The sequence below is a fragment of the Taurulus bubalis genome (assembly GCF_910589615.1).
Source record: "Taurulus bubalis genome assembly, chromosome: 16".
Classification (NCBI taxonomy): domain Eukaryota; kingdom Metazoa; phylum Chordata; class Actinopteri; order Perciformes; family Cottidae; genus Taurulus; species Taurulus bubalis.
The window spans coordinates 19069580-19086130 of NC_136604.1; the positions used below are offsets into that span (position 1 = coordinate 19069580).

Below are 16551 nucleotides of genomic sequence, written 5' to 3' on the forward strand. Positions count from 1 at the left end.
AATCTCAGCGATGTTTACTTAAAAACAAGACTATTTGAAACATGAGATAAGACTAAAGGGAAGTGAGGAAATGTTTTTTTGTGATTTGGGTTAACTTACCCTGCGTGGTAACGGGGCGTCACATGGCTTTAAGCTGAGCGAGTCTGGCCCCAACGGCGAGTTGAAAGCTGGGAAAGGTGAGCCAACGCTTATAAAACTCATGAAAATGGACAAAAACGTGGATTCAGTTCAGGGTGCTAGAGAAGCTTAGCTCCCCACAACGCTATCAAGTGTACAAACACACTGAGGAGGAAGAAATGACTCAGGAAAACACATTCAAACGTCTAGATCTGCTGGTTGCATTTATGACCCCGAGGCCCAAAGAAAAGTAAAACTGGAAGTCCAGAGTAAAATATTTAGCTGCACATCTTGGCAAAAACCTATTCCAAACTCTTTGGCATGTACGACCATTTTTATATTTTTCATTCATCTTTTTCTCATCAATATAAAAATTGAGATAGAAAAAAGTCAAACAAACAAACAAACAAAAAGTATCAAATTGTATGCCTCCTACTGTCTGTTATCTTACAATAAAATGTTTAACATCAAAATGCTTCTTGCCGAAAAGGCCATACATCAATGCTACAAAAAAAATCTAAGCCTTTATTTACACAGCAACACGCCATTTCTGTACAGGACATTCATTTTTATAACATGGCTCATACATCCTAAGTACACGCTGATTCCAAAGCAGAAAAATAAAATTTATTTAGGTACCACATTTTGGGGGCGACCAGGGCTGATTTGTTGTCGTTGTCCTTTACTGTGAATGAGTCTCTTCATTGTCCACGTCACATAAAGTCATTGAGCTCCAACTCCAAGGCTGCGGCCATCTCGTCCGCCTCCGAGCTGCTTCCTCCTTCTTCCTCGTTGGAGTCTTTGGACGACTCGTCAGCAGATTCCTCCGCCTCCGCCTTGTTGTCGTCCTCTTCCTCCTTAGCTTCATCATGCTTACGTTTGTGGCCCCTGCTGAAGGAAACAAAAGATGATTTAGAAAAGGGGACTTTGCAGCTTTAACCTGTGGGACTCCGCTGCTGCTCCCGTTACACTATAGAACAAAACCAGACAAAAAAAAGGAGAGTCAAAGTTAACAGAGCTTCTGTTACTTTAAGGAATACTTCCATGTACATTTATCCCAGCATCTGTAAAGATCAATTATGAAGGCGTTATCTTGTAAAAACAGATGCTGTTCAGGGACGTCGTAGTGTCAGCAGAAATATCAGAATCTTTCTAATATAGCTAATAAAGTACAATATGTATCAGCATCAACAACTATATCCAGTTAGTTTTTATAGTGTAACGCTTGGCTTCTTAAAAATGATTTATTCATATAGTTATGCAGAACTACACAGACAGACAGACACGGTTGGTAATATGAACACCTGCAAGGGGAACAATGCGTGACTCTGGACACAATAGATGTCGTAGCTTCTATAGTTCTCACGGTTCTGGTTAGATTTATTATTTATGTATTATGACAGATTGATCCGAGAATAATGCAAACACACCTGCAGCCGAGGGCCAAACGAGCTAGTGAACCAAATATACAAACTGATTTTACATTATTCAGTTTAAAAACAAGTCGGACAGACGTTCAGTCAGAATGATCACAGGTACGAGAGGAAGACCAACGTTGAGGAAAAACAGCAACGACACATTTTCCTTTCAGACAGACATCATTCCCTTCCCACACCTGATCGCATGGCTGCGGCTCCACCAGCTGTTATTGGTGTTTGCCTTCAGTTTTCTAATCAAAAATATATGGCGGCCGTTCTGGAAATCAATGTTTTTCCTCAACCGCCTTCCAACATCTGTTTCTGAATGAACGCTCTAACGTTCGTCGAGGCGATCGAGACGCCACCCGAATTAAATCTGAGTGGATGTTTTCCACCTGGCAGTGAAAACTCAGCTCTCGAGACGTGGTCAATAAATTGGAGTTTAATACGGAATTATAAAAGAACAAATAAAAGACTGATTGTTTCACATGAAAGCAATATGGTACGCTCCCCAGTTACAAAAAAAAAGACAATATGAAAGAAAGGGAACAACTTGTGTTCAGCACTGCATGTTCCCTTGAGAACCACACAATGCAATTAACAAGGGCTTGTTCTCCACACAGACTGTGGAGCTGAACTCCTCTTCCTCCTCTTCCTCCTCCTCCTCCTCCCCCCCAAGTTGAAGACATTCACAAAACACAGAGGAGCTGCAAAGGCGGTGAGGGATGGTCAGAATGGTGGAGATGGATAGGAGGAGCAAAAAGGACGAGATAAGACCGTAACAAACCACTATTATTCATATCTCATTAGATGACGTGATTAGCCTAGCTTAGCATCAAGCTTAACAAGGGGAAACTACAAACACCTCTTGATCGACTAACAAGTAGTGTCTTGTTTGTTTAACCTGAACACAAACGGTAGACATTGTGAAATATTTAGCTACTTTCTCTCTGTATCTGGTGACTTCTACGACCCCGTTGGCGCCTCGCGGTGTATTGATCTGAGGCTCTCCGGACCGGAGCTCTGAGTCCACTGTAATGCTACGTTCACACCAAAAGCGTTGCGAATGTTCGCAACGCTTTTGGTGTGAACGTAGCATAACATGCAGACGTGATTCTGTTTGATACTCAGACCTATGCTATGTTTTTTTTCCTCATCAAATATACATTTTAGTTGTGTATAACTGGGAGAACATTTTAATACAAGTATTATTTTGCATGGCCGTAAACATGCCATCTTTCTCTCCACTCTTCTTCCATGACATGCTCGGCTGAGTGGCTTATTAGCATGATGCTAATGAGGAGTGCATGTTTATTTCCTTCCTGTGGTTATTGTGGAGGACTTGACGCCGGCTCTGCAGAGAGGGGCCACTCTCATTAGGCCACAGCGCTGTCAGGCAGCATCGCTAACCTCCCACAGCATCGCTAACCTCCCACAGCATCGCGAACCTCCCACAGCAGCGCAGCTCTGCCCGTGTGTTCATTAAAGGTCAGATGTCGGCTAATATCAGCGGAGAGGCTCGGTGACATGACAGTTACAGTGGACCCCTGCTGACTGTGTGCCGCGTGTGGGAGGGAGACTGTCGGGTTTGTGTTAGCGCAGCGGCTCGGATCTGAAGATGTTTCATCTTCAGATCCGAGAGATCGAGGCTCCGGTCAGAGGCCGAGCGATTAATGATTATGTATTTGGCGACAGCGTGAGGCGATCCCAAATGTGGCCATCAGTGACACCGCTACCTGGGCTGGTTGGCGACACTATGAGTTATTGCAGTGTGCGTGTATATGCATTCACACTAATGGAGGGGATGAGTAAAAACCCCCAGCATCCCACTCCTATTTCCAAATATTAAACGTCGAGACAGCGGGGGTCGGCTCCTCCGTTGCTTTTCTGCCTCGGATCATTTCATCCAATCTAAATCTCCGTCTATTAATCCAACCGCCCACAGAAACAAACTCGGCAGACGCTTCCACCACGTTCACTCGTGTCGGCTCCAGTTGTAATCCACTTTTATTGGATCCTCGCTGGTTTTTATACGCCGTTAAACCCCACTGCTACGAGGGGAGAGACTTCCAACCGCTTTATTTACATTTCTACAAACGCACTTTAGATCGATAAACTTCTGATTTAAATAATCTATGACGAATGCTCATACATTTTTCGAATTTTCCGACACTGGCTGACATTTTCATTTAGATACTAAATAGTTATGGTTCGGGGTTTATGCACAAACCGCAAAGGAGTAAATGGTTTATAAAAAACTGATTGTGTTTGCAGGAGGAGAAGCAGTGCTGGACGTTTTCACCAGGAGAAAGAGGTTTTATTCTAATTCTGGGTAAGAATCATGGGCACACCCAACCAAATTGGGCATTGGGACAGATACTGACCTTATTAAAAGGATGTGAGGAATTTGCCCTTCGAAGCTGTCAGCATAGTTCAATACTCCACTCCCTCTTCGCAGAGTCCTATTGTTTTTAAGTGGATGAGCCAAATCCCCAAAAGGAAGGTCACAAAGCAACTTTGGAGTCCCGTAAGTGAAATAGTTCACAAGCTCCTGAGACAAAACAAGCGAAAGTTGAAGCTTCCGGAAGCGGGTTGACAGTAATAGAAGGTGTTGGAGTTGAAAACGGGGCTGTCAAGGATAATCTGCCGTCACACAATTCAGCAAGTAGCTGCATCCGAAGGGCTCGGGGCAATCTGTAGGCGTCAATTTAAAATAATTATCTTGACTTATCTTGAGAAAAAGGCTTAAACTATTGTTACAGCCTTCAAATAGTTTAAATGATTTACCTTGCACCACAATGGCACGAAGACACATTTGTCATTAATGGTTTTAACTGCATATGACTCAAGTCATAAAATCAACCCACGCCATAAGCATTTTAAGTTTTCAGTCATTCTCCAGGTCAGAAAAGGGTTGCTATGACATACAGTGATCACGGCAATCCTTTTGAATTTCAGTTCCAGTATTATTATGATTATAAAACACATTTACAATATCCATGTTTGTTTTTCAGGAAAGATTTATTAAAATATGAATCATTTTAATGGGGTAAATTAATAGTTATATTATTCAGGAATTGTAATCGATAAACACAATCAGTAGCTGCGGCTCTTATAAGTGTGAGGGAAGAACTTTTGACTATTTTTCAGAATACAACAGGGCCGACTGGGATTCAGTGGTAGAGCCCTTCAATCAGAGGAGCGGTGGTTCGATCCCCGGCTCCACTTGTCCATGCCAATGTGTCCTTGGACACTTAACCCAGAATTGCTTCTGCAAGCTGTGCAGTGATTGGTGGGCTAGACACACTGATGGGTAACCCATCAGTGTGTGAAAGGGTGAATGATGACGCAAGACTAAAAAAAAAAAAAAAGTGCTGTACAAGTACAGGTCCATTGACCAGTAACGATACAGAAACACTGGCTTGTCTGGGAAGTTGTAAAATGTTGACGGTTGAATGAGTCGAGTCAATAGAAAGGTTGGCCCAAAGCCCCGAGAGAGCACTTTAAATCAAGCTGCTGTCAGTGACACAAGAGGCACAGCGGGCCGACCCGTCAGGTAGTAATCATCAAGTGGACTTCTGGTTATTTATGCAACTAGAAAAAGGACCTCAATTTGGGGTGAAAACGGGGACCAACTGTCCCATTGTCACATTTCCAAGCTCTCTCCAGATGTTTTTTTCAAAATTAAACTACATTTTGTGCCTCACGTGCCCGTAGTGTTGCTGCAAAAGGTAATAATAAAGCTGTCCGTTACTATAGACACAGAAGGTCATTACTTGGAGATGTCGTTATCTCTTTGTACTACGGGCGTGTGATTGCATTAGGGGTGCCGAGAGGACAACGCCAAGGAGCGCCCGCTGGTGAACAAACAGCCTGCAGCTACAGCCGCATAAACGCATCATTACGGATACATAAGTGTTATAAAATGGCTCATGTAAGCCAGGAAACTGGCAGATGCCCCAAGTCGAGATGCATTTTTACGAGACTGTGTGTTCAGGTGGGAGCATGCAGATAATAATAATAATTATTGGGCAAAGACTTTACAGATCGGGCCGGACTGCAGTTTAATCTTCATGCTGAGTAACTATCACTTCTGATGAAGTTGTGCGCTCTCACTGAAGTCTGAGGCTGCAAACTCTACCAAAGGCATCCCAGTTTCGGGCTGTAGAGGAAAGGAGGCAGAAAAAGACGAGGGAGCCCTGCGAAAAAAATAAATAAATGAGACTTCAAACGCTTCTGACAACTCCGCTTACAGCAAGAAGGAAGGAGGGGTTGAGAGAAAGAGGGAGCGAAGAGGCAAATGGAGGAAATAAAGTGTGAAAGAGGAGGAAACGGAGCGTGGGCGAGGGAGGTAATGAACTAAATAATGAACTAAACTTTCGGGACTTTAATCTTTTCGGTTTCCTGCGGAGTTTCCTCCGGTGTAGGAGGGTCAACATCCACTGACCTCATCAAGATCAAGAGATCTTATTGGAACAATAGCTGGCCACGAGTACACTTCTCTATCGTTTTCCTTTTGTTTGGGTTAATTAGTCACAAAAGCCGTAGTAGTCGCCTCGAGGTCCAAACTTAACCTTTTTTTTTGTTGTAAATTATGTTTATTCTCAAAAGCATACACATTAATACATTGCACATGTACTTTTCCACCCTCTATTGCCTCTATTGTCAAAAAGCACATTACAGTAATTAATAACTCAAGTATACACAACGTAAGTAAATATGGTGTAGGAGGGTATTACAGTCAAACAGAAACAAGTAATGAGTTTTTAGAAATTAATGCTATTATTAATACCCCTTCTGCCCCAGAGTCATGGTGGGAGAGAGCCACACCAGCGTCAACATAAATAAATGAATAAAACTGTCCAAGGCCACAGAAATGGTTCATGACTCTAATGAGTCTTCACTTTATCAAAGTATTGTATGATCGAAAGATAGCGAGTTTTTAAAAGTAGTCTAACAAAGGGAGGAAGGGATACTACTCAGCAATGCAGGTCACCTTCATCACTCCCTCTCCACCATTTATCCCATATCATATACGGCAGATGTGTCAGATCCAGTTGTCGTTAGCCGTAAACACTCCCGTCCCTCGTGCTTTTAGCAGCTCCATATGCAGCGAGCTGATAAGCGGTTGACGCTTATCTCCCGCTGCCCCTGATTTCGATTATCTTCCTATGAAAACTGACAAACGGGAGGACAAAACGCGGCGTTGTGGGGGCTTTCTTCACGAGGGACGTGTCAAGGTTTCAAAAGCAAGCAGACTTTCTAACAGCGTTGCAAGGAAATGAGAGGCGGGAACGCATGACAGTGCAACAACAAGCGCTCACACAAAGGCGACGGTGTGTTCTTTTATGAGGCCACGTGCTTTTTAAAAGGCCGACTTTTGAAAAATACATGTCGACAAAGACTTTTTGAGAACACCATTTTGCTGATGGTGGAGATGTGATGTGCGTGGTTGCAGCTTTCTGCAAAACTCTTTGTCAGAAAAACTAAGAGATGACATTCTTTTGAGCTTCAGCAGTGAGTTACACGAATCAAGTGGATGTATTCCAAAGTTATTCTTTTTCTAAAGCAACATTCCCTCTTTGTGGTACTATCCCTCTGCTGTGACTCAGAAAGTGAGCACTGCACACAGAGGGCATCCAATGCCAAAAGCAGGAGCTTGATATTAGTTTCAGTTTTACTTTAAAAAGCATTTCTTGTTGCCCATTGCTTGGAAAGGATCTCCTGAAATCATTACAGCAAGCAACGCCCGTTTCTGTACATATGGGAATGGTAATATTGATTGAAGACATTGTGAATCTATCCTTTAACATGAAACAGCGCTGCTATATAAGGAACATTCAGCTTGAGGCGAAACAATGAGTTCAAAAAAACTGAAATGCGTGTTTAAAAATACCCACGACTGAACACACAGATACTTTTGGTTGTACCAGACAAACAAACATAATCCCTTTTATCTCACCTGTCTATGATGCCGGCTGCATCATGTGACTCATAAAAGGGATAATAGGAAAGTCTGTCTCATGCAACTTTTACGGTTACAGCTATTTCTTGAACACAAGACTTTTACTGCTTGTATCCAATTTAATGGCGGAAGCTTTATAGAATACAAATGGCTTGTTTTTTTGGGGTCGTCAACTACGACTAAATTTACTTTCCCCCAAGCTAAAACTAGTCACTGTGTGGAGGTCAAGAATAACTGGAAACTGTGAATGTAAATGTATAACATGTATATAGTTGCTGTATTGCAGATAAACAGGTAGCAGTCTTGATTTTAACATTTAAAAAAAAAAGAAGGTAAATTAAGGTTATTTTCCTCCACAAAGTTCCACTAGACTGCAGACTACACATACAGAAGAAGAAGAAAAATCCTCGCCAATGTAACGTCCCAGAGCAACGACTGTGACAAAGGTGTGATGCAGCTCGTCAACTGTGTGATTCACTGTCAGTGTCATTTATATCTCCCCAGTCACCCATGTCTGCATCAAACCACCCCCACCTCTCCGGCTCAGCCACAGGCAGCGGCATCAGATTAAAGCTCCCGGGCGTCCTTTCATACAAGATGCTTCTTTTCTCTGCGTTACCGACACCGCCCGGCTTTGACGAGGCTGCAGGCGTCTTTCCTCAGGAGGAGCTTTGGACCCTGCAGCTGCTCCAAAGAGGACAGTTTTTATTTAAACATTTTACAGGTTGGCCCAGTGGGACATTAGTCATATAGCCCGTAAACATGTGTGGTCAACGAGCCAATAAACAACCACAACACATCAAAGGAACTTCTGTTTGGGCAAGTTCCAAAGCTGCTTAACTCATTTGTCAGCTTATATTGTCCCTACTCTTAAAATATTTGATTTTCTTTTTTTGCTTTGGGGCTTTCCATCTCCAGACTCTAATAGAGGTATGCTGTCTGCTTTGTCTCTCACATCCCACAAGTATTAAAGCGCGCTGAAGCGAGCAGATGGTGGCAGGTTGGGCTGAGGAACGACAACTCTAAAAAAAAGTACAGTGACTAATACACAACGTCTCTATCCGGAGCTCAGAGAACTCCCCGATGGAAACTCTGACGCTGGGAACGTCGCATGAAACAATCGATGAGTAATCGCACGCTTCGCTTGGTTCACATTTTGTTCTTTCATCGGGGAGCGACTCAGTGGCTCCATGTTCACTTGGAAAAGTCAATCCATGTTCAGGGGACGTGTCAAGAATCCAGTCAGCAAAGCAGTGGTGACCGGTCGGGGACAGATGTTGGAAGGGGTTTTATCAATATAGTACTATACATGCTATATAACAATATACGGTTTAAAAAGGCTCTCCATCAATTCAGCACTACACTACGGACACTAGAGATCGAGATATCCTGACTTTTGGTCTCAAATAAAGACAGTAAATCCTACAATTCAGAATACAAAGTAGTTCCCACACATGTGCACTGCTTTCTACTAACAATCCCACAATGCAAGGCAATGCATTTGTTTTTTAATCAAGGCGAAAATCACTGGAAAATGTTTGAAATCTCATTTTTCTGCTCACTATTGAGTAAACTGTGCGTCTGTGGGTGTTGATATCACTGGAGAGTTAGAGGAGTGTGTTGATAGAGAGTAGTATTGGTTTTCTCATCTAAATCTCGGCAACAAAGCAAATCAGCGTATTTCCCAAATGGTCTCAACTATTATTTTAAGAGGGCTGTGTGAGCAAACACACTGAAATGGAGCCGATCAGAAGGATCATGATTGAACCTGTGAACGTCAACTTTAGTGCAGCTTACTATCTGAATTTAAGAAACAAAACAAAAATGAATTACCGCCTTTCATGGTGACAAGAAGCCTTTGTTCCCATTCAGAGAATTAGCCCCAAAAAAAGTGTTAAAATCCAGACATCACATTTTGGTGCATCGCTAGATAACCTCATCAACTCACTACATATACATACAGTATATAAAAATAAATACCGCCTGTGGGGTTTTCCTTTAGTTCATGCAGCAGCTCTGTGGTACTATAGCATATTGTCTGTGTTGCATCTCTTTATATGTCATTTTACTTATTAATCCAAATTAATAGCAAGCTAAATTAACAAGTTTGTTAACTGACTGTTTGTTAGCCGTTACAAAATAATCAACGAGGAATATGTGCTGCATGTATTTGATGAGCCAATACTGAGAGTTCATGATGGCTAAACTTGATCCAGGTTCAACTCTTTTTCTCCGGACCATCTCTGCCAACTGGTGGGCTCATTTAAATGAATTAGGAGTGTTACTGTTGGTCTGAGCATAGCCTTACTGTTCATGAAACCAGCTCAACATTACCTCACATTGAGTACATGTTCGAGTTGTCCGTGAAACAACTGAATGGAGAACAGTCCTCAGGGAAGTTAAATGTTTTCTCTAACCTTAAATCATGCTTCTGAACCCTTTGGGGGCGGGGCCCGCGTCGACGCGGCCGGGCAGGTGTTTAAGTTTTTAATAAAATTCTATCATCACAATAATACGTCACAGAGATATGGTTTAAAATCTGGCGGATATGGTTTCCACTTCCGCGTCTGAGCATCTAAACATTGACGTGTCTTACGACGTGTGCAAAGCTTCAATGTGAGTCAGAAGATGCCAAGCAAAGAGTCCTGAGCAAATATATTGGAGGGGACAGACGGCGCAGCTCCAGTGCCTGAAGGATTCACTAACAAGGAGCTACCCGGAGCTAACGGGCCAGATAGCTGGCTACAGCGTTTCTGTGAGACTGAACGGTGAGTAATCAATTGTTGCCCCTGTCACCGTTAACTCTCTTACAGTGAACTTAGTACGACCAGTAGTGTTGGACCTCCATTATGTGTTTGTAAGACCGTAACTAACGTGTGTTTGTTGACGATAGCTTGGCGTTAGCGCGTCACTAGATAGCCCCGTTTTGGATGTTTCCTTTCGTGTCTACAACTGAACGGTGCATACTCAACTGTTGTCTCTATCACTGTTAACTTTCTTACAGTGAACTTAGTGCGACCAGTAGTGTTGGATCTCCGTTAATCGTTACTACAGTAGTGTTTATGTCACGTTAGGTGCTGCTAACACGGCGCGAGCTAACGAGAGCTAACGGAGATAGCTGACTACAGCTATGAACGGTTGGTAATCAACTGTTGTCTCTATCACCGTTAACTTTATTTCAGTGAACTCATACTGACTTGTATTAATGTATTTTACAGAGTGGATTCAGAGCTGTGAGGGTCCAGAGGACAACATGCAGCATCGCTGCAGCAGTCTCCCTGTCCGTCTGCCTGCCAACACATCACCATAGCAGGCCTCAAAGCCAGCCACAGCTCATCATCCCCCCCACCATATAATAATAAATTTGGTTTTTGACATTTATCTACATGTGTCTACCATTTTATTCATATATTCCACTGCTTTTGTGAACCAAAGACCTTTGGTAAACCAATTTCCATCACCAAAACCGCTATACCACATGAGTAAAGTTATGTTTTCACAACAAATATGAACAATTTCCAAAATCAAGATTACATTTTTCAGCTTTAGTCATATTTTCTCTTTACACTTGTGCCTTGGGACAATGGTGCCTCATTATATAGATAGCTGAGATTCTTCTGTAATTTTTGTATGTATGTATCATATGCAAGTGACTTTAAAAAGAGACATTTAAAAATGATGTAAAATCAAGAAAATGAACCCAGACCCCAGAGTGTTAAGTGAAGCAATAGTCTTTTATTTGAGCTCTGATATCTTAGAAGTTCATAATGCAGCATGTACCTCTTTTTGATGAGCCTCGGTAAAGTCAACATCCGTCCCTGTGGCGTCTCGAAACCACCCACTGACTTTAAAATGTCAGTCCCGTGTCCCATCAAAGAACATCCATCCATGTTTTACGCCTCAGCAGGTATTCTGCTTCAGACAGAGCGCAGCGGATCTTAGCATTACGACTTTGAATCAACATCATAGCTTTCTCCAGCTCTCCGTCCCCGAACAGGTTAGACTTACTTAAGTGAAAGTTCAACGAATATGAAGTCGAAGCAAAAAATAATTGTGCGCGTACCGACTTCCTCGCTACAAACAAATCCATTTAAATGGTGATTCCATTTGAATGAGTTTAAATCGCAGCCAACTTTTTGCAAGCCCTGTCCAATAAAATAAATTGTGCTGCTGCGATTACTGTCCCCATTAACAGGCTCTGTGAGGACGCTGATCGTTGTTCCTGGTCTAGTGCCAATTGTGATCCAAAGTAAAAAATGTGTGAGGCAGGTTGACTGAATGCACATACAGGAAAACAAATGTTCTCGCAAAAGAAGCCTTCACTGTGCACATAACCTGGTAAAATATGAGCGATGTGAATAGACAGCGGTGCATAAAGCTGGAGAATGAAGGTCATCAAAAGTGTATTTTCCTCCCGACGTGTACACGTTTGTGTGTGATGAGGAATAGCTCATGCATGCGTGTATGGGTGGTGATAAACAATGGCTATTAACAGGCAGCATCCCTCTGAGACGCATCTCTTTCCCTCACAGCGAGATCAATCCCAACCAAGAGCATAAATAAAAGAAAAATCTGCCTGCATCATCGGGTTGGAGCCAAGAGGAAACTGGGTCAGATTACTTGCAGTTTTTTCTTCTTCTTTCTCTCTACTTAATGTATTCCTCCTTCCTCCTCTTTTCATATATAGGAAAAGCCTGAGTAAGCATTCCTATTCCACGCAGCCGGGCGCCTCTCTCGCACCGCTGAGCTTTGTTTATGGAGGGAGCGCCGGGATCATTGGGCCGTTTCCTCCGTTTGGGTGTGCTCGCAAAGGGGAAGCCGAGCAAAGCGGACCGCTGTCAACGTCTTTTAAACCCGTGTTACGTGTGGCATCGCTGGGATTCGTTGTCAGTTTAACAGGACGGCTGTGTGTAGACAGAATGTCCCGCGAGCCAGATTGATGGACTGATCGTCTACGCGAGACGAGACGAGTTATCTCTCCCCAACACATTCACACAGTTAAAGAATCTCACAGCGCTTATGAATGTCTTGATGTCTTTTAGTGTTGGTGCTCCACGCCACACTGCGCAAACGAGTAAAAAAAACATTGTCAAACGCGATAAACGATGAAGTGGACTGGAGCACAAGTATGGTCACTTGTAGTTCAGCTGTCAGGAAGACACAATGTTAGAGCAGGAAACAACGGCGGAGGAGCAAAAAGAACAGTTTCACATATTTGAGAGAGACGAAAAGCACTGAATAATTTCAGCCTTTTCAAGCTGTTGGATAATATAGACCATGCAGATGTATTAGTTGGGCGTTAATGGGCAGAAGCTGCTTTAGCAGGGTTACAGTTTTCAACCATTCGGCACCAAACATTCCTCTACAGTCCCCCCACACACACCCACACACACACACACCTCAACTAATCTGACAGCTGACCTTATCGTAACTCCAACAAACTGGAGTTCACCTTTCGAGCAGCAGTTTGTCTGAACACACGGCAGAAGGAAACAGAAGTGCAGGCTACAGCTGCCGAACAGTGTTTGTACCTAAAATCCCATAATCACAGAGCCCAGTACAAAGCAGCAGCTCTTACTACATTTCACACACAAAAAAAGAAAAGTGCAGCCAGCTTTGTTTAGATATAAATCAGATGAGGGAAAAATTGTTTAAAGTGACAAGCTAAACTCAATTAGGCCGTTTGTTTCACACTCACTCACCTGCATAAATTCCCGCTGTAATGGTACACACTTAATTAATCTGCAGCATTGAGCGTGCCCTGCAGCAGGAGAGAGGCGGAAGCTTCAGAGAGAGAAGAAAATAAAAGAATAAAGAAGTTCACGTCTATCTACGAGTTGGAAACAGCGCTCATGAATGCAAATAGAATAATCTGAGCACATACTGGAGCGATAAAGTGCCATTACAGCAGTCTGAAGGGGTCTGATTTTTAAAAACGATTACCCACAACAGGGCCCTCGGGTGCAGGCGTTCTAATTGGAAAGCGCATGGAGTCTAACTTACAATACATGCATTTAGATAACAGTCCTACAGCCTTTTCACCCCACTATCAGCTCCTCCATTAGAAAATAAGGAGTGAGCCGCTCTACGCATTAGATACTAACGAAATGCGTATTGCATAATCACGCAATTCTAATTAAAACCACTATTGGCTTGCAAAAATAAAAATAAAAACGTATAAACAAATATCTTGCATACATGTTTTTTATCAAATACCATTGTTGTTTCTTTTGATACAGATACTCAAAAGGTGCCCTGTGGAGTTCCATTTTTTCTTCAACCCCAAAATATGTCTGAAATCGTGCCTTTATTCAGTCTCAACAACTTCTACCAATCAGATAGCGCAGCCTGTATTGCGCCGAAGAGGCAAAGACAAGATTTGTAAAACTACATTAGAGGAAATGAGACCTTTGGTATCGTCTGGGCCCGACTTGTTCAGCCGTGATGAGTGTATGTTGTGTCAAGGCCAAGACGCATTCACAGAGAGCAGGTGCAGAATGATGCTATCGGTAGCGTAGCTCAGCCAACGCTCAGCCCCCGTGTTAACTGGCAGAAGTTACCTCATCATCTATCTGCACGCACGGGTAATTCAAACTGAGCAGTCGCTGTTGCAAGAAGGTCTCTCGCTCACTTGTCACAAAAGACTCGATGTGTAGGTTGTTGCACATTCAATCCAATCGCTTTGTTCACTCAAGTCGGGAGGAAAGAAAAACCAAGCGAACACGTGGCAAAGAAAAGACGATAATTAGAATGTTTAATGCGTCGGAATTCGCTTCCCCCTTCATACTGTGGAGAGATAATTGTTTTTACACTTCTTAATGCATAATGCCTACAAATAACCTGAGAACGCCAAGGAAGATTAAGGCGAACAATAATTACATAACGGGCTCCGCGAAGGAATTGCGTTTCACACCGACTGGTTTAAAAGCAGTAAAATAAGGACGGACATTTCATGAGGTATGTAGTCCATACACGAGGCTTTCTGTTAATCCCCAGTATGAGGAAACGGTGCCACACTAGAGAGCCAGATCCACACAGAACCATCGAGAGACGATTCACGGCACGCCGAGATGGACGAGACTTTTATTTGCCCCGTTTCATCTCGGTCAAAGCGCACACGGCACAAAAGGCGGCAAATGCTGATGAGAGCAACCACCCGGACCATGTTGTTTCTTCTGCTCTGCCGTTTGGAGGGGAAGAAGATAAGCCGGGGGATTTAAATAAATCGGCTTTTTTCTGCAGTATTCTATGCGGAAACAACGGCAGAACGATTTAAGGTCTCTGAAGTTTATTTTCCCCTTTAATAGAGTTGATGAGATTATCAGAAGTGCGCCGTCCCTCAGATGCAATTAGGAATGTTTACTTACACATGTGGAGAAAATAATCGAAACGCTGCTCATCGTGTTGTGTAACTGCGCCATGACCGAGCGAGGCCGAGGTGTTTCCACAAGGCAGAGCAGGTTTAAACACCATGAATGCATTACCAGCAATCAAAATGTGTGTGTGTGTGTTACTTGTCTTGCAAACAGCCCCCTTTTTCAAATAAATCCTCAAAGAATAGATTCATGCACAGAATGTGGAAAGCTAATTTCGTCTTATTTTAAGTGCCACTTATGAACAGGACACAACAAAGTAAGCTGAAGTCAGACCGGCTGAGCTGAGAGGGGGCAGTTGCATTGCAATTTGATGAGACGATGAACGTCAAGTATGGTAATTTACTGGAGCTGCACATACTGTTTATTGAGAAGAAGTTGACGCCGGAGTGTGAAAGCATCCATTATTTAATTAGAGATATTTGAGTTGTGGTGGGTGGTTCATCCACAAACAAACAAGTCGTAACTGATAGTTTGCAGTCAGCAAGAGATACAGGGAGCGGGCTTCCCATTTTGCACATTTCCATGTAATTGCCGTAAGAGCTGAAGAACAAAACTACCCCGAAGAGCTGGTGCCACTATTGTAGTAGCTCGCTGTCATCGTTAGTTTGAAAAAGAGGCGTTTGAAGTCGCCGTTCGAACACAGTCCACGACGCCACCGATTATGTAAAGAGACGTATAGAGATGTAAGAACGCAAGTCTTTTTGGCCTAAATGACAAATTCTTACATGTCTATGTCACTCACTGAGATCCCATGCAGGGAATAAACAAACAGAAAACGAGAAAGTGCTCTGTTCTGTTGGATCTTCTGCCTCTATTGTCTCCGTTTGTTGCATAAAGCATCGCAGACCGGCCGGGTTGGCAGACGCGAGCCTTCTGCATCCAGCTCCCCCCCCAAAGAGTTCTTGGAGTCGTCAGTTGTGAAAACTTTGCAAATGGATTTTTGTGGGATTCCTGTACCGAAATGATCGGATAAGACAATGGTGGCAAAAAGGCCAGACCAGTCTCATCAGGTCCAAATTGTCACCAAATTGGAAGTGTGGAGCCCCGAATAACCGGAGCTGTCCAGAGAATATAGAGGTGAAACATTCTCCCCCGGGAAGACAATTTACACTTTATCGAACAAAGACAGCGGCCACACCACCAGGTGTCTTTCAGCAAGAGAAACCAATTATGAACACATTCATCATCCACTAACGCTTCTTCTTTAGGTGAGCAACAGTAGCTTCCATGTAACACGACAAAAGGAAACAATTTTCTGCATAAAATTGGTGTTATTTTCTTGATGCTCCTGACAAACTGCCCAGTGTTTCAAGCCATTTGACTCAAATGAATCTCGGGTGCCAGGAGCAACAGGCACCGCCCCAAGAAATGAAGTTACGACGGCAGCATAACAGATGACAAATTAAAACCTGGGAAGCAGAACTGGTGGGAGAGAACGGTTATTCTAGTTCAGAGATGTGGAAGAGAAAAATGACTTTTCACACCACGGTTATTCATCAAGGTGTGCTGCGTGCGGCCGGTAATAGATCCTGCCCATTCCACGTGAGCACGAAGGCAATGGATTATGAGAAAATGACCAATCGGTCTGACGACGTATGAGCCTCCGAGGGGAGATGGGCTGTATTTCTGGGGTTCCAGTGTAGCCAGCAGATATCAGGCAAAACTTCTTTACTTA

At 43.1% G+C, this 16551-nt stretch overlaps 1 protein-coding gene across 1 annotated transcript in view; it reads right to left on the reverse strand.

Annotated features, from left to right (window-relative positions):
• Positions 1-830: 830 nt before the first annotated feature.
• The window catches only part of ctdp1 (CTD (carboxy-terminal domain, RNA polymerase II, polypeptide A) phosphatase, subunit 1), a gene marked incomplete at its 3' end in the record, with an annotated part of 55394 nt that continues 39673 nt past the window's right edge, over positions 831-16551 (reverse strand). The window contains exon 12 of the mRNA XM_079231913.1: positions 831-1005. Within this exon, the coding sequence (XP_079088039.1) occupies positions 831-1005 (175 nt within the window). The remainder of the gene's footprint in view (positions 1006-16551) is intronic.